The 22,593-nt window shown below is 43.9% G+C and overlaps 1 protein-coding gene across 1 annotated transcript; it reads right to left on the reverse strand.

Annotated features, from left to right (window-relative positions):
• Positions 1-12,018: 12,018 nt before the first annotated feature.
• On the reverse strand, positions 12,019-21,067 carry ACTR5 (actin related protein 5). The gene is made up of 9 exons (XM_075845344.1): positions 20,683-21,067; positions 19,461-19,690; positions 17,985-18,154; positions 15,986-16,203; positions 14,362-14,523; positions 14,174-14,284; positions 13,920-14,059; positions 12,939-13,071; positions 12,019-12,444 (listed from the first exon to the last, which is right to left on the reverse strand). The coding sequence occupies exons 1-9, from the start codon at positions 21,034-21,036 to the stop codon at positions 12,184-12,186; spliced, it is 1,779 nt and encodes a 592-aa protein (XP_075701459.1). The 5' UTR covers positions 21,037-21,067; the 3' UTR covers positions 12,019-12,183.
• Positions 21,068-22,593: the final 1,526 nt, after the last annotated feature.

A 22,593-nucleotide genomic window follows, 5' to 3' on the forward strand; every position in this document is an offset into this window, starting at 1 on the left:
AGGAAGTTGAATACCATCACTGTGTTTGATGCGTATCCAATGCCCCGCATAGATGAGCTTTTGGATCAGCTAGCCGGTGCCCGGTACCTAACAATTATGGATTTAAGTCGGGGGTATTGGCAAATCCCTATGTCCGTGGAAGCGCAGGAGAGGTCCGCTTTCATCACCCCCTTTGGACTCTATGAGTGCAAGGTAATGCCCTTTGGTATGAAAAATGCTCCTGCCACATTCCAGCGCTTGGTGAACAAGCTGTTAGAGAAGTTTGAAGGGTTTGCTGTCGCTTACCTGGATGACATTGCTGTATTCAGTCAGACCTGGGAGGATCACCTGACCCACCTGTCACAGGTGCTCAGGCGTATCCAGGATGCAGGACTGACCATCAAGCCTGGGAAGTGTCAAATCGGCATGACCGAAGTGCAGTACCTCGGGCACAAGGTGGGTGGAGGGACACTAAAGCCAGAGCCAGGAAAGGTTGATGCAATTTCTGCCTGGCCCACTCCTAAGACCAAAAAACAGGTTATGTCCTTTTTGGGGACCGCAGGATACTATAGAAAGTTTGTTCCTAACTATAGTTCCCTAGCAAAACCTTTGACAGACCTCACAAAGAAGAAACAGCCTCAAATAGTTAATTGGACTGCCGACTGCGAGAGTTCTCTGTCAGCTTTAAAAGCTGCCCTTGCTAGCTCCCCAGTCTTGCAAAGCCCGGATTTCACTCGTAAGTTTGTGGTGCAGACTGACGCCAGCGCCTATGGGCTAGGCGCAGTGCTCAGCCAGGTAAATCCAGAAGGGCATGAACATCCAATAATGTATTTGAGCAGAAAGCTTCTACCGAGGGAGCTTGCGTATGCCACTGTAGAGAAGGAATGTTTGGCCATTGTATGGGCCTTGCAGAAATTACAGGCATACCTCTATGGGCGCAGATTTACCGTAGTGACCGACCACAACCCACTTAGTTGGTTGCACAGGGTAGCAGGTGATAACGGGAAGCTGCTGAGATGGAGTTTAGCCTTGCAACAATATGATTTCACTATCCAGCACAAAAAGGGCAGTGAGCATGGCAACGCAGATGGGTTATCGCGCCAGGGGGAAGCTGCGGAGATCGGCTTGGGATATTGATGGCTATATCAATGATCCCATGCCATGTCTTAAGGGGGGAGGTGTGGTGTTATAGGTAAGAGAATCAAAAGTAGGTTACTAGGAGGTAATTTCATAACTCCCTCTGACACAGAAGATACATCTGATTTGCATAGGAAATGCAGATCTTTGGCCATCAAAGGATGTCCACTGTCTGACAAATGTTTAATTGGCTCTTTCCTCACCAAGGTGCGAGATGTGCTGATTAAGGATTTGTCACTAGGGCTGACCAAACATCCTGACCAAACATCTAAAGCTATGCAAATGGATGCCTGTGGTGTGTCTGTCTGTGGACCAGGAGAAACATGGGAGAATGGCATGGTGTTCAAAGAAAGTATGATACATCAAGGCAAACCCCGTCATAATTTATATTTGTAATGACCCACATAGCTAGTTATGATCAGGGAAAATAGCCCTCATATATATGTCAAATTCAGATCCCTACACTCAGAGGAACTACCTGGGATTGGCTATTGGCTAAAAACATGGGCCTATTATAGTGGTGTTTGATATGCCCTGGTTGGTAAATGTCTGCACAGGTGAATGCAGGTAATATTATATTTCTAGGGGATTCCTGCAAGGACACATGACCACTTATATGTTTCTCTATAGAAATACAACTGTGTAATGGGAGGAGTACCCTTCATTATCATATGAACAGCCTCCTCTCAGTGACATCACCAGCCAGTGAACTGGAGGGAAAAAACTGGGTTTAAAATGCCATGAGAAGTGAGGGTCAGGGTCAGTCGTTGGGGATCCATATCTCGGTTGGAGTGACTGCCCATATTTTCAGCTGCCCCCACAGCCAGGATATCGCCGCTGTACATCAGTAAGGTTTTGTTCTGTTTTATTTTATCCCTTTTATTTTCATAAACTGTTTGATTGCATTGTGACTGTATGTATATATTTTTCATCTTTTAATCTGACATTTATTTTATGTATTGCACTGCCCTATTGTGTATTAAATTTGAAATATTTATAAGTCTCTTCCTTGTAGTCTTACAGAACTTAATCTTCCGAAGGTGAGGAACGTTACCTGTATTTTATGTTCAATTTAGATAACCTGTGTTATAGGAACTGGTGTTAAGGGAACATAGAGACTTAGGCCCCTATTGCCTAGATAAGTATAGGTGGTGGTAGCATACTGTGGTATAAATTATTGGGGTGTTGGAAACTACGGGAGTAATTTAGCATAATCCTGTCATCTAGAGTAGGTGGGCGTGGATTTATGAGGTAAATTAATAAACTCAGTAGTGTAGTTCACCCCTGTGACGTGACCTGAGATCGGCGATCGTCACAGATGTACTAACATACTTTAGGGTATATTCACACGGGGGAGGAGCCCCGTACCTTTGTCCGCAAAGCAGTACTGATTGTGGAACATCAAAGGTAAAACGGCCTGTATATGAGTTTTCTCCAACCCAGGTTGTTACTGCCAGAAGGTGATTGTCACTCACAGCCAAAAATCAGAGCAGAATCCAACAGGACTCTAAGTCACACACCGCTTTCCTAGTACCGTTGCTACTTTGTTCTAGTGATCAGCGGATCACCTCCATGCCGCGCCGCATTGATGCAGTAATTCATGCAAAAGGAGCCCCGACCAAGTATTGAGCGCAGATACTGTACGTACTTTTCAGTAGGACAACATTTCGGTATGAAAAATCATTTTTCAAATTGGGCTTATATAATATTCTAATTTTCTGAGAAACTAAATTTTGGGCTTTCATTTTTTATTTTTAACAGTTTTTTTCCCTGTAAACGTAGTAAAACATTAAAAAAAACAATATCAATTTGGTAGCACCGTAATCGTATTAACCCACAGAATAAAGTGAACATGTCATTTTTACCACACGGTAAGCACCGTAAAAACAAATCTTCCCCATAAAATAGAGGAAGCGCTGGTTTTTTTTTTACTATTCCACCCCACAAAGGTTTTTTTTCCTGTTTCCCAGTACATTATACGGTACAATAAATGGTGTCCTGAAAATCTAAAGCTTGCCCCGCAAAAAACAAGCCCTCATACCGCTATTTTGATGAAATAATAAGAAGAGTTTTGGCTTTTTGGAAGGTGGGGAAGAAAAAAACAAAAGCGAAAACCAAAATAATGGCTGTGGAGGGAAGGGGTTAATATTTCTATTAGCTTTTAAAATGTATTTAGAACGCAGTACAAAAAAAAAAAAAAAAAAGTGAATAGAATTGTGGAGCCATATGCTCCCTCTACTGGCATATTCTGTTATAGCTGCACTCTCTTTCGGACCTGCCAAATGCTCTAAGTAGAAGCGATAAAAGTAAAAACAAATGACTTAATATGTAATCTTTGACTCACTCCTGGTTTTATCTTACGCTCCACAGAAGTGCTGTCAGGGCTTATGGATCTACGGTGGGGGGGGGGGGGGGGGCTGTGTGTGGAGCTATCTACAGGGGGGCTGTGTGTGTAGCTATCTACAGGGGGGGCTGTGTGTGGAGCTATCTACAGGGGGGGCTGTGTGTGGAGCTATCAACAGCGGGGCTGTGTGTGGAGCTATCAACAGCGGGGCTGTGTGTGGAGCAATCTACAGGGGGGGCTGTGTGTGGAGCAATCTACAGGGGGGCTGTGTGTGGAGCAATCTACAGGAGGGGCTGTGTGTGGAGCAATCTACAGGGGGGGGCTGTGTGTGGAGCTATCTACAGGGGGGGCTGTGTGTGGAGCAATCTACAGGGGGGGCTGTGTGTGGAGCTATCTACAGGGGGGCTGTGTGTGGAGCTATCTACAGGGGGGCTGTGTGTGGAGCTATCTACAGGGGGGCTGTGTGTGGAGCTATCTACAGGGGGGGCTGTGTGTTGAGCCATCTACAGGGGGGCTGTGTGTGGAGCCATCTTCAGCGGGGCTGTGTGTGGAGCCATCTACAGGGGGGCTGTGTGTGGAGCAATGTACAGGGGGGGCTGTGTGTGGAGCAATATACAGGGGGGGCTGTGTGTGGAGCAATGTACAGGGGGGGCTGTGTGTGGAGCAATGTACAGGGGGGGCTGTGTGTGGAGCAATGTACAGGGGGGGCGGTGTGTAGAGCAATGTACAGGGGGCTGTGTGTAGAGCAATGTACAGGGGGGGCTGTGTGTGGAGAAATCTACAGGGGGGCTGTGTGTGGAGCAATCTACAGGGGGGCTGTGTGTGGAGCAATCTACAGGGGGGGCTGCGTGTGGAGCAATCTACAGGAGGGGCTGTGTGTGGAGCAATCTACAGGGGGGGCTGTGTGTGGAGCTTTCTACAGGGGGGGCTGTGTGTGGAGCTATCTACAGGGGGGGCTGTGTGTGGAGCTATCTACAGGGGGGGCTGTGTGTGGAGCTATCTACAGGGGGGGCTGTGTGTGGAGCTATCTACAGGGGCGGCTGTGTGTGGAGCTATCTACAGGGGGGGCTGTGTGTGGAGCTATCTACAGGGGGGGCTGTGTGTGGAGCTATCTCCAGGGGGGGCTGTGTGCGGAGCTATCTACAGGGGGGCTGTGTGTGGAGCTATCTACAGGGGGGCTGTGTGTGGAGCTATCTACAGGGGGGCTGTGTGCGGAGCTATCTACAGGGGGGCTGTGTGCGGAGCTATCTACAGGGGGGCTGTGTGCGGAGCTATCTACAGGAGGGCTGTGTGCGGAGCTATCTACAGAAGGGCTGTGTGTAGAGCGATCTACAGGTGGTTGTGTGTGTATCTATCTACAGGGGGGCTGTGTGTGGATCTATCTACAGGGGGGCTGTGTGTGTATCTATCTACAGGGGGGCTGTGTGTGGCGCTATGTACAGGGGGGGCTGTGTGTGGAGCAATCTACAAGGGGGCTCATGTGGATGATTTTTCTATTGACCGGTAGCAGAGTTACACACCAGGAAAAAAAATCCCTATCATGTAACTCTGCTACCTGTCAATTGAAAAGTCATCCACCACAGGGTCTCCCTCTTGACTTTCATTGTTCTCAGCCTTTTGGTTTGTCCTGCAGCTGCTGCCGCCGTGATGAGCAAATGTTATACCCAAGACAGGAAAAGTAACATAGAGACGATATAACCGGATCCATAATATCTGTGATATCCAGACAGTCCAGAGATCCGCAGTGAGAATGTGCGCGTGTTATTGGCAGAAGGATCTGGCCGTGATTTGATGTGTTTATGTGGGATATTGGGCGTGGTTAGGGGGCGTGGCTTAAAATGTCCCTCTTTTCCGAATTCAAAAGTTGGGAGGTATGGACAAAGTTGCATCGTCACAAGAGAATGGAGATCTGCCGTGTTCACATCTAGTTTGCATGTTTTATTACCAAACAGCAGCCTGGACATATTTAGACGGCCGCTTAGCAGACAGTGCGGCTAAGAATTAATAAATTGTTAAAATGGGAGACTCCAGATTTTACTTGAGTTTTTCTTCAAAGAGCAATGTACATTCTAGTAAGATATAAGAGATATTCAGCACTGTCTGCTTTCTGTACAATGATAACTACAGGGAGAATAATACACACATGTATGTATGTATGTATGTATGTGTCCCACTGTATTGTTTGCACATCACAGGATTAGCACTCATGGCCAAATTTGATTATCCATGTTGGCTAGTCATTTATTTTTTTTTTTCATTTTGATGCTGATGGTTTACACCTTTCAGCCAGAACATTAAAACCAGTGACCGGTAAAGTGAACAACATTGATTATTTTGTTACAATCTCGCTGGTCATCGGGTGGGTTATAGTCGGCAGTAAGTAACCAGTCGATAGATAGATAGAGACAAAACTTTATTCGTCCCCAAAGGGAAATAGATTTGTATTTGTAACCCCCATATACAGTACATATTCATACAAATATTAACATAAATCAGTATATAGTAAGACAAATCATCTGAACACTTAATACACATATGACAACTACACAGACATACTATAAAGTGCAATAACTTTTGGCATAAAAGATTGTTTAAATCTTTCGCTACTACAACAAAATTGTAGCAGTCGAATACGAAAACAACTTTAGCAATCAAAACATTATGTAATGGATGTGACTCCTCTAACATAATCGCACTAATCTTCCTCAATAACCTTTTTCTTAATACCTCCTCAAATATCGGCACATCACTACCCAGGATTGATTCTCCCTTTTGTAATCACCTTACACCGTGTTCCAAATTATTATGCAAATGTTATTTTTCGCTGATTTTCCAAAATAGTCGATGCAAATGACAGTCAGTATAATCTTCAAGCCATCAACCGTTGGAGAATAATGCAAATTTTATTGAACTAATCTCCTAATGATAACAGATTTTTTTTTAGAAGTAAAAAACTCAAAATGCACTGTTTCACATTATTATGCACAACAGAGATCAAAACATTTTAAAGGTTGTAAAGAGAACTAAAATGGCAATTTGTTGAATTTGCAGCATCAGGAGGTCATATTTACAGAAATCAAAAGCTCTTTCAATAAAAAAAAACATATCAGGCCAAGTTACATGTTAACATAGGACCTCTTCTTTGATATCACCTTCACAATTCTTGCATCCATTGAATTTGTGAGTATTTGGACAGTTTCTGCTTGAATATCTTTGCAGGATATCAGAATAGCCTCCCAGAGCTTCTGTTTTGATGTGAACTGCTTCCCACCCTCATAGATATTTTGCTTGAGGATGCTCCAAAGGTTCTCAATAGGGTTGAGGTCAGGGGAACATGGGGGCCACACCACGAGTTTCTCTCCTTTTATGCCCATAGCAGCCAATGACAGAGGTATTCTTTGCATCATGAGATGGTGCATTGTCATGCATGAAGATAATTTTGCTACAGAAGGCACGGTTCTTCTTTTTGTACCACGGAAGAAAGTGGTCAGTCATAAACTCTACGTACTTTGCAGAGGTCATTTTCACACCGTCAGGGACCCTAAAGGGGCCTACCAGCTCTATCCCCATGATTCCAGCCCAAAACATGGCTCCGCCACCTCCTTGCTGACGTCGCAGCCTTGCTGGGACATGGTGGCCATTCAACAACCATCCACTACTCCATCCATCTGGACCATCCACTACTCCATCCATCTGGACCATCCAGGGTTGCACGGCACTCATCAGTAAACAACACGTTTTGAAAATTAGTCTTCATGTATTTCTGAGCCCACTGCAACTGTTTCTGCTTGTGAGCATTGTTTAGAGGTGGCCGAATGATAGCTTTATGCACACTTGCAAACCTCTGGAGGATCCTACACCTTGAGGTTCGTGGGACTCCAGAGGCACCAGCGGCTTCAAATACCTGTTTGCTGCTTTGCAATGGCATTTTAGCAGCTGCTCTCCTAATCCTATTAATTTGTCTGGCAGAAACCTTCCTCATTATGCCTTTATCTGAACGAACCCGCCTGTGCTCTGAATCAGCCACAAATCTTTTCACAGTACGATGACCACGCTTAAGTTTTCTTGAAATATCCAATGTTTTCATATCTTGTCCAAGGTATTGCACTATTTCACGCTTTTCGGCAGCAGAGAGATCCTTTTTCTTTCCTATATTGCTTGAAACCTGTGGCCTGCTTAATAATGTGGAACCTCCTTCTTAAGTAGTTTTCCTTTAATTGGGCACACCTGGCAAACTAATTATCACAGGTGTCTGAGATTGATTACAATGATCCAAAGAGCCCTAAGACACAATACCATCCATGAGTTTAATTGAAAAACTAATAATTAAATGTTTATAACACTTAAATCCAATGTGCATAATAATTTGGAACACGGTGTATTTAAAGGGGTTGTCCAAGATACCATCATATTTTCAAAAAACCCTTTAATGCTTGTAATTTATAAATGTAAATACATTTGTAATATACTTACATTTTCCAAAGTGGCCCCGTTTCCAGATCCTGCCGTGGGGAACTTGACAGGTGACTTCACTCTCTGCACTGGCTCTGCCGCTTTGTTGATCTTGAATTCTTTGCCGGGTAGATGACACGTTACTTGTGACGTGGTGTATATCGGCTTGTTCTGTTGTAATGCGCATGCGCAGCCCCTGCTGTTATCTTGAGAACAGCAGGGACCGCGAGAACAGCAGTGACAGCGCATGCGCGTTACAGGCTGTGAAGCAGAACAAGCCGATATACACCACATGACAAGTGACGTGTCGTATACGCGGCAAAGAATTCAAGATGAACAAAGCGGCAGAGCCAGTGCAGAGAGTAACGTCACCAGTCAAGTTCCCCACGGCAGGATCTGGAAACGGCGCCACTTTGGAAAATGTAAGTATATTACAAATGTATTTACATTTATAAATTACATGCATGAAAGGGGTTTTTGAAAATATGATGGTATCTCGGACAACCCCTTTAACTTATCCTTTTCTGCTTCTCTGATGTTTCCTCCCCAACAGACCGCACCACAGAATAAACCACTCGCCAAAGAGTTATAAAACATTAATCATTGTTACACACATTAAACGAGTGCAAATTATGTAAAAAAATTGCCTTTTTGTACACCTTTTCAGTGTTCTCAATCCAATCGAAATGCCGATCCAAATATATACCGAAGTAGTTCTCATTTCCCGCGTAAGTCGATAATCATTTCTTTAGTTTTCCCTAGTTTAGGTCTAACCCATTACCCACACAGCAGTTAAATTCAGATATCACATCCCTATATTCTTCTTCATAGCCCCCCTTTACCGCCCCCATAATTACATAATTAAACATGGCGAGAACAGTCCCCTGGGGTGCTCCAATATCACCGATTTCAATCCTCGAAGTGCATTCTCCACTACGCACATACTGGGGGCACCCCCGTAGTCATATATCCAATTTGACACTCCAGAATTAATAGGCGTTCCTTCCAATTTACTTCTCATTAGTTCTGGCCTCAATACTTGAGGTTGATGTGTTGGAAGAAGAAAAATGGGGAAAAAAGTGTAAGGATCGGAGTGACTTTGACCAGGCCAAATTGGGTTGGCTAAACAACTGGGTCAGAGCATCTCTAAAACGGCAGGTGTTGTAGGGTGTTCCCAGTATGAAGTGGTTACCACCAACCAAAAGCAGTCCAAGGAAGGCCAGCCTGTCTGATCCGATCACACAGAGGAGCTACTGTAGCACAAATTGATGAAAAAAAATAATGTTAGTTATGATAGAAAGGTGTCAGAGCGCACAGTACATCACAGCTTACTGCCACCAGAGTGCCCATGCTGATCCCTGTCTGCTGCTAAAAGCCCCTACAATGGGCACGTGAGCATAGGAACTGGACCATGGAGCAATGGAAGAAGGTGACCTGGTCTGAAGAATCGGGTTCTCTTTTACATCATGTGGACGACCGGCTGCATGTGCGTCAGTAATCTGGGGAATAGATGGCACCAGGATGCACCATGGGAAGAAAGCAAGCCGGTGGAGATAGTGTGATACTCTGGGCAATTTTCTGCTAGAAAGCCTTGGGTCCTGGCATTCATGTGGATGTTACGTTGACATGTACCACCTACCTAAACATTGTTGCAGACCTAGTACACTCCTTCATGGCAACAGTATTCCCTAATGGCAGTGGGCTCTTTCAGCAGGGTAATGCCCCCTGCCACACTGCAAACATTGTTCAGGAATAGCTTGAGGAACACGACAAAGAATTTAAGGGGTTTACGTGGTATCCAGATTCCCCAGATCTCAATGCAAAACTTACGTGGCTTTAAAGATCTGCTGCTAACGTCATGGTGCCAGATGCCACAGGACACCTTCAGAAGTCTTGGAGTCTGATGCCTCGATGGGTCAGAGTAATTTTGGTGACAGGAGGGGGACCTGCACAGTATTAGGCAGGGTTTAATGTTATGGCTGAACAGCGTATATAGCTTATTGCACCTAAGAGTCCCAACAAACATAATTCAGAACGGGTCCCCCTAAACCCTGTTCAGCCGATGCGTGTTGCGGCTGAATGAGGTTTTCCGACCATGAAAAACGTTATATGGTCGTGAGTTACGCAAGCAGCGTAACTCGCGGAGCTACAATGTTTACGCAAGTCTCATAGAACTGAATGGTAGTTACGGAAACAGCGTAGCTCCGCATGCTACGCGGTTTACGTAACTCACGACCATATAACCATTTTCATGGTCGGAAAACACCTCATTCAGCCGCAACACACAGCGGCTGAACGGGGTTTAGGGGGCCCCATTCTGGAGATAGGTGCGGGTCCCAGAGGTGGGACCCGCATCTATCTGACATATCCTGCGGATGTGTCATAAATGTCTCTTGTGGGAAACCCCCTTTTAAGTTCTGCCTTTTTTTTTTTGCAGAAACAGCACCACTCCTGTTCATAGGCTGTGTCTGGTATGGCAGTTTCTTATAATATGTATAAAAAAAAATCCTGATGAAGATGATTGCTACCTCAGATTAAAGACCGCAGCTATGGGGCAAGCACACGGTGACGGACACCCACATAAATGGTGGTAAATAACATGCTTGTTGACACGGCTCCTTTGCCTGACACATACGACGTAAGGATTGATAAACTTGATGTAACGGTTTGTGTCGGACTTCTTGAAAGTTCTCTATCCTTACCAGTGAGATTTATGGTTTTCTATAACCCTCTGACAATCCAGAATATCTAATACTGTAGCACTTTTTACTATATTGTACCCTTAGTGAGGCAGCGGACGTGCTGGAGGCATCTAACGTGGGAGGGCTTTGCAAGAACCTATAAATCCAGGTATCACCTCTGACAGCTGAAATGAGAGGAATGTTCTGTTCTTCAGCGTGTTAGCCCAAGGCATAGATCGGCTATTAGGACTATGTTGCTTTTCTAATGTATTGACGTGAAAGCTCTACATATTTTGGGTGGGTGCTTTCGATCTTTATTTAATTTAACCCCCAAGTGCTCACAGAGGACCTGTCTTGACGTGTCTGTTTTAGTATATATATATATATATATATATATATATATATATACACTTGTATCCTCCTTTTCTTAAAACTCTATATTGTGCCGTTCCTCTATATCTCCCTGAAATGTGTGAATAAATTGACAACAGGGCGTTATTGCCAATTGGAACGTCTCTACGTAGTTGGACATTGTCCAATCACTGCTGAGAGTGTCAGACTGTTAGAACACACCCTATTGACAAGGGAATGATAACACCCAGTTGTCAATTTATCCACACATTTCCAGGAGTAATAACAGAGGAGCAGCACAATATAGAGTTCTGAGAAAAGATGTCCTAGAATTGTTCTTTTATGGGGAATACAAGTATTTACTGAGACATATCAGGAGAGCCGAAACATTTATTCAGCCAAGCCAAAGTCCTTTAGATAGTGATGGAATAGTCCGAGGCTCAGCTCTAATTTGTAAAAGGACAATTACATCTCATTCAACGGCGATGTCCACCTTCATAAGCAAGTTTTTTTTTAGTTGTTGCCTAAATGCATCAAAAATGAGAATTTAAACTTTTTTTTATTAAATATTTCCTAAAGATCTTATCTACTTGTATGTTCTCCCTGTGTTTACTCAGATTTCCTCCCACACTCCAAAAATATACAGATATGGTATGTAGAGTATCAGCCCCACTGGGGACTGTGTGAGGACAGCTTCTATACATCGCTGCCGAAAAAAGTGGCACCGGATAGGTGTCGCTATGGTAACAGAAAACAATCTAACCCGGTGTAGCCTGATCCTGCAATCATAGTCTCTTCAATCTTTTCTCTACTTCTTGCTAAGCAAATGTATATTAGCATATGGGGCACAGAGGTTTGCACTGGGGTCCTGGATTTAAAACCAAGGAAAAAAAATAAAAAATCTATATGGAATTTCTATGTTCTCACCGTGCTTCATATCAAACTCCAAAAACATACTGATGGATTACCTGGCTCCCTGTGAATTAGGCCCCAGTGTTTGTATATGTGTGTTGGAGAGCGAGATATTCGGCTGGGAACAGGGACGGATCTAAAGAACTCTGACCAGACATAATGCAGTTTCCAGGTTTTAATACAAAAATAAATAGAAAATTTGGGCTGTAAGACTGGAACTTGTCTCTTGGATCCAGTAAGCCGGCCTCTCTGGCCAGAAGAGCAGCTGCCAGTCTGGTTCTAGAGTCTCTAGGGCAATGTCCAATATGTGACTCCAGCATGGTTATCCTAGGATGGTGCAGCTCCAGGGTTACTCTGTACAACATTCTCTGTCTCCTGGCTGTTTGCTGGTGCTGCGCTACGCGGAGCGGGTTTGGGCAGTCGAATGGCCGTGTAGCTGTTGGATGCCACATGCTCTTTTAGGTACTCTCCTCCCATCTCTTCGTAGTCCTTACGGCTTATCCAGCCCTCATCTGTATCCAGATTCTGGAGGGCCCAGTCAGAGGCCCCATTCCAGGCATCAAGGACAGGATGAGAGGCCAATGAAACCTGTGCAATTAAAAACAGCAGAAAAACAAATGACAATTTAAGCACAAAACTATTTGCATAATGATTGGCAATGTACAGATATAAGTCCATCAATAAATAAGATCAGAAATTTGTAGAGAACCGCGATAATGCATTCAGCATTTCAAGAGAACCTGTCACTGACCCCGGTATGTCTATTTTAGTAAATACTTGTATTGCCTATAAAATAACAATTCTAGAACATATTTTGTTAGAACTTCACGTTGTGCCATTCCTCCTATGAACTTATGAATAAATTGGGACAACTGGGTGTTACCATTTCCTTTGTCAAAGGGGCGTGTCCCTACAGTCTGACTGCCAGCACTGATTGGACAGTGTCAGTCTTTGTAGAGACACACCCCAACTGGTAACACCCAGTTTCAATTTATTCATACATTTCTAGGAGGAATAATAGAGGAACGGTACAAAGAGCTTTAATAAAACAGGTGGACTTGGGACACGCATAGTAATCATACATGGAAAGTGGAACCAAAAGGCCTAATCTGCAGCAGCTCCTTCTCCATTCGCGCTTTTATTCCAGGATACATTACATTGCCCCCCGTCAGGAAGATATTCTGCACCAGGTCCTGCTGCACTTCTTGTGGGTACCTGAATAAGACAGAAAAGGGATTCTTTAATAGATTAAACATATACAGCTTGTTAAAACGGTTCTATCATGAAGACAACCACTTTTTAAATGAAAGCCTGCCTGGCAAGGAGATAATCGCCGTGGGTCAGTCTGGACCAACAGCGATGAGATGACCACCATGCCAGCTTCTTTTAAAGGGTAGCTAAACGTTTGACAAACATCTGACATGTCATAGTGCCAGCGGAGCCCGCAGTTATACACCAGACTCCAACACATAATGCCAAACGACACCATATTTCCACATAAATCGCACACGGATAAAATCAGAAAGTGCAGCATGAAGCAGGTGAAGCAGGACTTCTTTAAATATACGCAGACACCTCCAAATCAGAAACAGAACTAAAGAACATTTAGACTAAAAAAGAAAAACAGGCACTTTTCATTTTTGAGGAATTTTATATTCTCTTTAGCATTTTTTATAATCTTGGTGTAAATGAGTAACAGATCCTGCGGGTGACAACCTTTCTTGACAGCTGCCCATTGAAGTGCCCATGCACTCTACCACTGCCTTTGTTGTAGTTCTGCCATTCTATTCAGAACTCCAGTGCTAAAAGGGTCTCTCACACGTAAAAGTGTTTAAAAATGGTGCACTTAATATACAATAACTAATCTGTCATCAAGCATCTTGTTAATGGTTTCCAGACAGCAAACTATTTGTTTTCATTTAACAAACGTGTAAAAATTAATTTGAAAGATGGAAAAGAGGTAATGAATATATTATAAAGATATGTTTTTTTACATTTGCGGACTATGTAAGCTTCACTTTAAAACGTTACGTTTATCATTAAAAACTGCAATCTAGACTCACCGGTCAAGTATATATTGCAGCGTTTCTGCCAGGCCAGCCTGGTCTTCTCCAGTTAGAGAGGGCTGAAATAACACCTCAGGAACACGAATTCTCTCTGTGCCCAGATACATCTGATGATACTCTGCAATATTAAACATGGGCTGGCAAGAATAAAAAGGAGGGGATATATGGTCGGATATCTAAAAATCGTACACATATTTACACCTTACATAAATGTTAATAAGAAGAATAAAAAAACACCCATAAAACAATACCTGGACATTTGGGGTGGTCTTTTCAGGTTCCATCTGCTCCTCGGAGTCAAGCTGTTCCAGTTCAGAAATCCCCTCCATTTCTTCTGCTTCTCCTCCCATTGTTTCTGGTGTCTAAAGGCAAAATAAATGACAACCAGGGCCACCTCCACACATAGTAACTGGATGGATTGTGTGCAACGATTCCCTACCTGTGGTTTGCCGTCTATTGAATCTCCCAGTACACGCTGCCTGCCCTGCTCAACAGCGGCATTGAGCTTGTGAATGTAAGACTGTAGCTCCTCTGCAGAGTCCATATTCAGCTCCACCAATGCTTTATGGAACTGCTCCATCTGCCCATCCTCCAGGAGTTCCTGTTCATCAAAACCGCAAAGTAAGGGTAAGGGCACACACAGCGGGGATGATTGACTAACGTGTCTACGCTTAGAAGGTGTTGTACAATGCTCCAGATTTCATTTTAGATCAGATGTTTGAACCTCTAATCCAAAAAAGAGGTGGCACTTAGTGGAAAAAGGCAGAACTTAAAAATGGGTCATAGTGCGCCAACGATCCGGCACAAAATTCTGTTGCAAAATAAGCCAAATCAAAGGTAGTATAAGGAGGCGAAACGCGTCTAGGAAGTTTAGCGAAATGTAGCAAATTTTTTTATACAGCGTGCCAAACAGAAGACACACCAAATTTATTTCTGACTGCTTGGTCTAACTTTACACAGCGTTTTTTAGTGGCGTTTTTTGCTGCGGACAGATGTTAGCTTGAAGTCAATACAGAAATATAAAAACACCCTACAAACTGTGGCTTTTTTTATTTTAAAGGGGTTCCCAGGTCATTTTATATTGATGTCTTATCCTTAGGATAGGCCATCAATATCAGATTGGTGGGAGCCCGACTCCCGGTAGACCCGCCAATCAGCTGATTGATGGGGCCGCAGTGTTGGTCACCGTGGCCACTTCAGTGTCTACCAGGCACAGCGCTGTACACATTCATAGCAGCTGTGCCTGGGATTGCAGCTCAGTCCCATTCACTTGAATAGGATCGGAACAGCAATCCCAGTCACAGCCGCTACTGATGTGTACAGCAATGTGACTGAAATCTGGGAAAACGCTGCGGCACCACCATTCAGCTGATCAGTGGAGGTGTCCCGGAAGTCGGACCCGCACCGATCTGATGTTCAAGGCCTATCCTAAGGATAGGCCATAAATATAGAGTGCCTGGAGAAACTCTTTACCTTGTGTTATTTGGGTCAGTGGCGTTTCAATTAAAAAAAAACGCAGCAAGCCTGGCTTTAATATTTTTCTAGCATTTAGTGGCGTTTTTCTCCCACAGATCTCAAATGTGTGTTGCGTTTTTGGGGACATATTCAAGAAAGAAAGAAAAATAAATCTTGGCATCACATGACTTTGAATCACATGGTTTGCAATTTGAAAACCACCACCTAAAATAAAACACCGGCATTCGAAAAATGCCACCAAAATCACCATAAAAAAAAGCATGTACTATGTACAAGTTTTTTTTTATGTGACTTTCTTGTAAAAAAAAACGCAACAATAAAAAGCGTGTGTGAAGGAGGCCTTACAAAGGCAATAGGCGATCCAGCCAGGAGTCTCATCTGCTAGAAGCAGCGCCTGTTGCCAGGCAACTCTGTGAAAATTGCTTGCAAATTTATTCACAAGGGGTCTTAAACATCAACAGTGACCATTCCAAAGATTCCTATGCAATTTGATCAGATTTTGCATGTGACTCAAAGTTGCGATATTCGGTTTACACTTTAAATCTGGTCAAACTTCAAAAAGTCGTGTCGAGTACGGCAGCATTTACCTGTACGTAAAGAAGTCTGTCCAGCCTCTCCTGGTCTTGCTGAAGCTTTTCTTCCCTGCGTCGTGCATTAAGTTCCTGTAGACGTCTTAGCTGCTGCTGCCTGCGCTCCTGCTTCTCCTCGGACGGCACCGCGCTGCCCAGAAGCTTGGAAGAAAAGGGCAGCTGCATCTTGTGGACGTTCTCCTCATAGTAATCAGGGCAGCGCCACTTCTTGAGCTCTATCATAAATGGACAAAGGGGGATAACAAGTTCATCATATTCACAGCTAGAATGTTTGATTACTCATTTATAACTAAATAGGTCTTAACCCCTTAATGAGCAGCTACATTTTTCTGGTTTTGCCTCTCTGCCGCCGTAACTTTTATTTTTTCATTGACGCGTCTGTATGAGGCCTTGTTTTATGCGAGAGAAATTGTATTTTTTTTACCGCGTGAATAAAGGAAAAAGCGATTCTCAGCATTGTTTCTCTTATTTATTTTTTATCCCGTTCCACGCTAAATAGCCTGTTAAATTAATTTGACCGGTTATTATGGTCGTGTAGATACCCAATATGCATAGGTTTTTTGTTTTTATGTAATGTGGGAGCAATAAAATATATTTTATGCAAAATTTTTTTTTTTTTTTGTTACTTTTTTTTAAAATCCCATTAAGGGATAACTTTATAAGTAACAAATAAAGTTATAAATAATGTATTAGCATACTCCTGTATGCTAATACATTACACCGTGTCACTATGACACAGGCTGCTGTTAGGGCAGCACATAGTGTGCCCGAACAGCAGGCACACGGAACAGACAGCCCTGGGGTCCTTTGTAGGTCCCCAGGGCTGACTGCAGAGGGATTCCCCTGTGTTTGATCGCATCACCGGAATCCCGGTGATGCGATCAAAGAGAGGAATTCCCTTTGATCATGCCGTGGTCACGGACCACGACGATCAAAGGGTTAAACAGCTGGGGTCCGAATGTTTTACGACCCCAGCTGTGTTCAGGAGGCTGCTCGGAGATCAGGAGCTGTTAGTTGCAGCTCCTGCTTAGAGGACGAGCGCTCATCAGCCTCATCTACACCGGTCAAAATACGTTGTTGTAGACTGGGGACCTGCACCGCCTGACGTCAAAAGACGGTGGGCGGTCGGGAAGGAGTTAAAGGGGTACTCCCAACTAAGACATTTATGTTAGACATCCTGTGGGTAAATGTCTATGATGGGAATAACCTTTTGAATTATGGGCGGAATATAAGTAGCAATATAAGGATATGTTCCCACAAACAGAAAATCTGCAGCAGAATCTAAAAAAAAACAAAAACGGAGATAAATCGGTCACAGAAATCCGCAACCCATAGAGTTTTTGCTGCTCATATTGCAACGGAAACGCTGCAATTTTTTCTGCAGCGGTATTACCTGCGGATTTAGTGTTAAACATTGGTTATAGCAAAAGTATATGTGCACCTACGCATTTCCAGCGGGTTTTTACTGCATTTCCGATGCGTAAACACTGTAAAAACCGCAACAACATAAATCTGTTGCAGAATATCTGCTCCCCATTGAAGTCTATGGTCCAAACATGCAGCATCTCTGCACAGAACATGCAGCGTAAATGGACATGCTGCGGAATCTAAAAATGCACCGCAGCTTCCCGAACGACTTTTGTGCGTTTTTCCGCAGCGTGGGCGTGAGATTTTCCAAACCTCATTCATTTTGCAGCTACTGTAAATGCGGCGTGATTTCCACACAGAATTCCGTTGCGTTTACGTTATGTGGGAACCCAACGCAAGACACTTTTCAGAGAATGTTTATGGGCTGTTAGGATCGCCTGGTAAAAATGTGGAGGAAGGTGGGGAATACATATGGCTGAAAACCCCATACAAATCAGAGTTTTCAGCCTCCGCACACCGCTCTCATTTTAAGCCTCCTGCTCCGTTATACGCCCTCTGACTACACACGCAGCTTATTTATTCTGGCTGCCAGAAATAAACCTACTCAAGGAGGTATATACAGTCCTACCCTCCATGTATTCGTCTGGCACATAGCAGTGCTCATGCAGAATCTCCTCCATGCGGCTCAGTGTGATAGCAGAGAGGTGTCCTGGATACTTCAGCTGCAGCAGTCGATGAAGATATGTCACAGCCTGGAAGCCTCCAATGTGTATACGTTTGCAGTTATTGCCGTCCAACCTACATTTGGAGCACTCTCAGTAAGTCACTTACACACTGATCATCTTAAAGAGTAACTAAGCTTTTTAAAAACTTTTGACATGTCAATGAAGTGTCAGAAGTTTTGATCGGTGGGGATCCGAGCACTGAGACCCCCTCCAATTGCTAAAATAAAGCGGCAGAAGTGCTCGGGTGAGCGCTGCGCCGCTTAAATTCTGAACTGCTTTCCTCGGAGCAGCGTACGAGCTTAATAGAAAGTCTACGAGTCCGTACACCGCTTGCCTGGCATTCCGAGGAAAGCCGATCAGAAACAAAGCAGCACTTCGCTCACCCGAGTGCTTCTGCTGCTTCGTTTTAGCACTAAGCGGGGGTGTGCTTGGACCCCCACCGATCAAAACTTCTGATATGTCACTATGACAGGTCAAAAGATTAGTGACCTTTAAAGGAATCGTCTCATCACAAACAATTCCTTCCATATTGGAACCAGCTGATTTTTCTGTGGGAAGCCATGGCCAGCCAGACAATTCCCCTGCGGCAGAGATGTAGTATTTGGCTCTGTTCACATCTGCAGATTGTCAAACAAAATAGCGCAGCATGCTGCTAAATGTTATCCGGCAAAACGAAGGACACCGTCACATGGCAGAGCAATGGAAAGTCTTGACAAAGATGTGAAGAGAGCCTTACGACGTGGCCATTCAGATTCCGTTTAATACATAGACGGCTCGAGTCCGCCAGAGTGGGAGCTGCTGTTAGGCTGAATTCACCAACAGCGTTTTGGTGCGTTTTTTTGTGGAATTTTCAGCGGCGGGATTTGCTGAATTTTAAAGTGTGGCCAGATGCTACATTAAAGTCTATAGTAAAATATAACATGAACTACACACTACTGCGTTTCGGTTTGTGGTGTTCTTGAGGCAAATTAACGCAGAACGCTCAGGGCATTGCGTTTTTTTCCAGGCGTTTCTCCGATAGGCTTCTCCATAGAATTTCAAAAACGCCAGAATAAAAAAAAATTAATAAATAAAAACATGTACAAAATGCCACCAAATGAAAAATGCCACAAAAAAACCCCCTTAAAAGACGCATGTTACATTTTAGTAACGCTAATGTTTTTAGAAGCGGTTGTGTTTGAAGGAGGCCTTACAGAGCGTCTCTCTCTGGCTCAGAGGGGGTCCTGTGTTGGGGAACTCCTCTATGGCATCTATATGCCCTACTAGGGCATATAGGCAGCGGTCATCTTCCTAGGACAACCACTTTAAACAGTGACATGTCTATATGGCTATTAAAGACGATTAGATTAGTAAGAATGAGTCACCTGTCCTGGACTCACCTGCCATTCAGGACAGGAAGTATATGAGTGCAGTGGTAGCCGGACGACACAACGATGGCACTGCTGGGCAATGCTTCCCTTTTGTTGTGATAGAAACTGTATAGCCCATCAACGCCAAATGACACTTTAGGAACCCGGTAACACTCAAACAGGAGCTCGGACATCATCTGCCTGACATGAAGCGGGGTGCACGGGGCTTCAGTGAACACAATGGGGTGATCGACGCAGCCCTGTATAGGGAGACAAAACATAATGAAGTGAAAAAGGTGAAAACAACTAAAAGGTCATGAAAACATAAAACAAATATCTAAGACCACTCGGTAGACATGAAAAACACAAATACTACAACGTTAAGTTGTACAATAGGATAATGAGAAGCAGCAATTTTACGGGTAGATGAATTATATATAAGGCTGGATTCACACGAGCATATTACGTCCGTAAAGGACGGAACGTATTTCGGCCGCAAGTCCCGGACCGAACACAGTGCAGGGAGCCGGGCTCCTAGCATCATAGTGATGTACGATGCTAGGAGTCCCTGCCTCTCCGTAGAACTACTGTCTCGTACTGAAAACATGATTACAGGACGGGACAGTTGTCCGGCAGCGAGGCAGGGACTCCTAGCATCGTACATAACTATGATGCTAGGAGCCCGGCTCCCTGCACTGTGTTCGGTCCGGGACTTGCGGCCGAAATACGTTCCGTCCTTTACGGACGTAATATGCTCGTGTGAATCCAGCCTTAGTGTTCATTACTAGGAAGTTTCATGACTTAGGGCCGGTTCACATCAGCGTTCGCTTTCCGCTCCGTGGTTCCATCGGAGGTTTCCATGGTGGAACCGAGCAACGGAAAGTCAAATGGAAACCACAGCTTCCGTTTGCATCACCATTGATATCAATGGTGACGGAAACATTGCTAATGGTGTCCGTTTGTCACCGTTTCGGCAGGTTTCCGTTTTTTCGACGGAATCAATAGCGCAGTCGACAGGTGGTATATTGCACCCTCAGAAATCGTTGAACAGAAACGTTTTTTTTTATGAAGATGGTGGCACAGGACAACGTGAAGACAAACACCAGTGTGGATACAGCCTATAAGCGCAGTCCACCTTGACATTGCAAATTCAGACATATTGAGCTAAGAATTGACTACAAATTGCAGCTCCAGATGTCAGAATTATTACATGTCCCTCTTCACTATACAGTAACGTGCAGATAGTAGTCACCGGTGACGTCACTCCCAGTCTCTGGAACACGTGATCACACAGCAGTTCCTGCAGCTCCAGATTCACCGGCAGGTTCTTGTCAAACGGTGTCCGGAGTAGCCATCTCAATGGCTCCAGGCTCGGTATATCGTTACCCACACGGCTCAGGCTACGAGGACCGCCGCGGCTCCGAGCTACCACTGAGCGAAGCTGCATCTTGGGCCCCACGCCCGCCCAACCTGCTCGTAGCTGGAAGGAGCCATTATCCAATACGAGCACAGCAGGTCCGTCCGGCACCGGCTCATGTAACGGGTCAGGGACCGCCCGGGTATCCCGGAATGTGAATACATTGCTCGCCGGCCTGGGCGCTGCCATTTTGGAAACTATGTCCGTCAATAAACATGTCCGTCCAGAAACGAAACGTTCAGTTCCGGGGTAGAAAGGTTCCTAGCGAAGGAGGTTGCGGTAATTAAAGTGTTCAGGGTTTTTTTTTTTATATATAAATAACAGTTGCAATTGCAATAGTTGCAATCCGCTATACTGCGACTTTCATGCAACGATCAGAAGAAAAGACAAGGTGAAAAAGGTGGGTAAAGTGGCATGACAGCACAGAGTGTTTGGAGCCATCTAAAGAAATATAAAGGCAAAATAAACCTTCACTTCCTTTTGAATACAAAAGTGGATCTGATAAAAAGTATACGGTGGCATCGCTTTTTTTGCAGCAAACTGACATAAGGTACAGACATATGGTCGCGTGCGAGATGGTTCTTCTCCGTCAGTATCTACTTTTCGACAGTGTGCTGCGCTATTCTAGCCAGTAAAAAATATATATATTATAAGTCAATGGAAGAAAATAAGATACTAATGGATCATAATGAATTAGTCACAGATCTTGTATAAAAAAAAAAGCCATCACTAGTGTGAACAGCGCCTCATAGCTGCTTAAAGAGGACCGGTCACCTCTGCTGACATGTCTGTTTTAGTAAATAATTGTCTGTTTTAATAAATAATTGTATTCCCCATGACAGAATATTTTTTTTAGGACCTTTACGTTGTAACATCCCTCTATTATTCCTCCTAGAAATTTATTAATAAACTGACAACTGGATGTTACCACTTATGGGTGTGTCCCTACACAGACTGACACTGTCCAATCAGTGCTGACAGAGTGAAACTGTGTAGGGTCACACCTCTTTGACCAGGGGAATGGTAACACCTAGTTGTCAATTTACTATAAATGTCTAGGAGGAATAACAGAGGAACGGCACAACCCAGAGTTGTAAGAAAAGATGCTCCAGAATTGTTATTTCATGGGGAAAACAGTAATTTACTAAAATAGACATGTCAGGAGAGGTCCTCTTTATTATTAAAGGGGTTGTGCCATAAAACACACCCAGAGAGCTACATGAGAGGCTTGGACATACAAACCTCTGATCTCCACCGCTATCCCCTTGAATGCTGTGATCAAAGCTGACCGCGGATTTCAAAGGGAAAATGAGAAGGGGGGAATCCCTGTGATGCGATGGAGGGACTTACCTTATATGGACAGACATCCCAGGGTTTAGTGAAGGACCCCAGGGCTGTCTAACCAGATTTCCTGTTGTTAGGGAATACTTAGGTATGCCCTAAGACCTGTCTGTGTACGATCAGTAACAGGCTAATGTACTGGAATATAGATCTATGTTAAAAATCAAAAAGCAAGATTAATAAAAAAAAAGTCATGTTAAATAAAAAAGAATCTGCAAAAAAACTAAAAATACACAAGGCACATATTTTTTACAATAAATATTATTAAAATATAAGTCCCAATACATAAAATAATATACACATATTTGGTATCGTTGCGACTGTGATAACCTGAAATACCTGAACTTAAGTAAGTTCAGTAAAGCTAGTAAAAGTATTAAAAACGCCCCGATGTACGCACATAAT

This window comes from Rhinoderma darwinii, chromosome 13 (assembly GCF_050947455.1).
Source record: "Rhinoderma darwinii isolate aRhiDar2 chromosome 13, aRhiDar2.hap1, whole genome shotgun sequence".
NCBI classification, from domain to species: domain Eukaryota; kingdom Metazoa; phylum Chordata; class Amphibia; order Anura; family Rhinodermatidae; genus Rhinoderma; species Rhinoderma darwinii.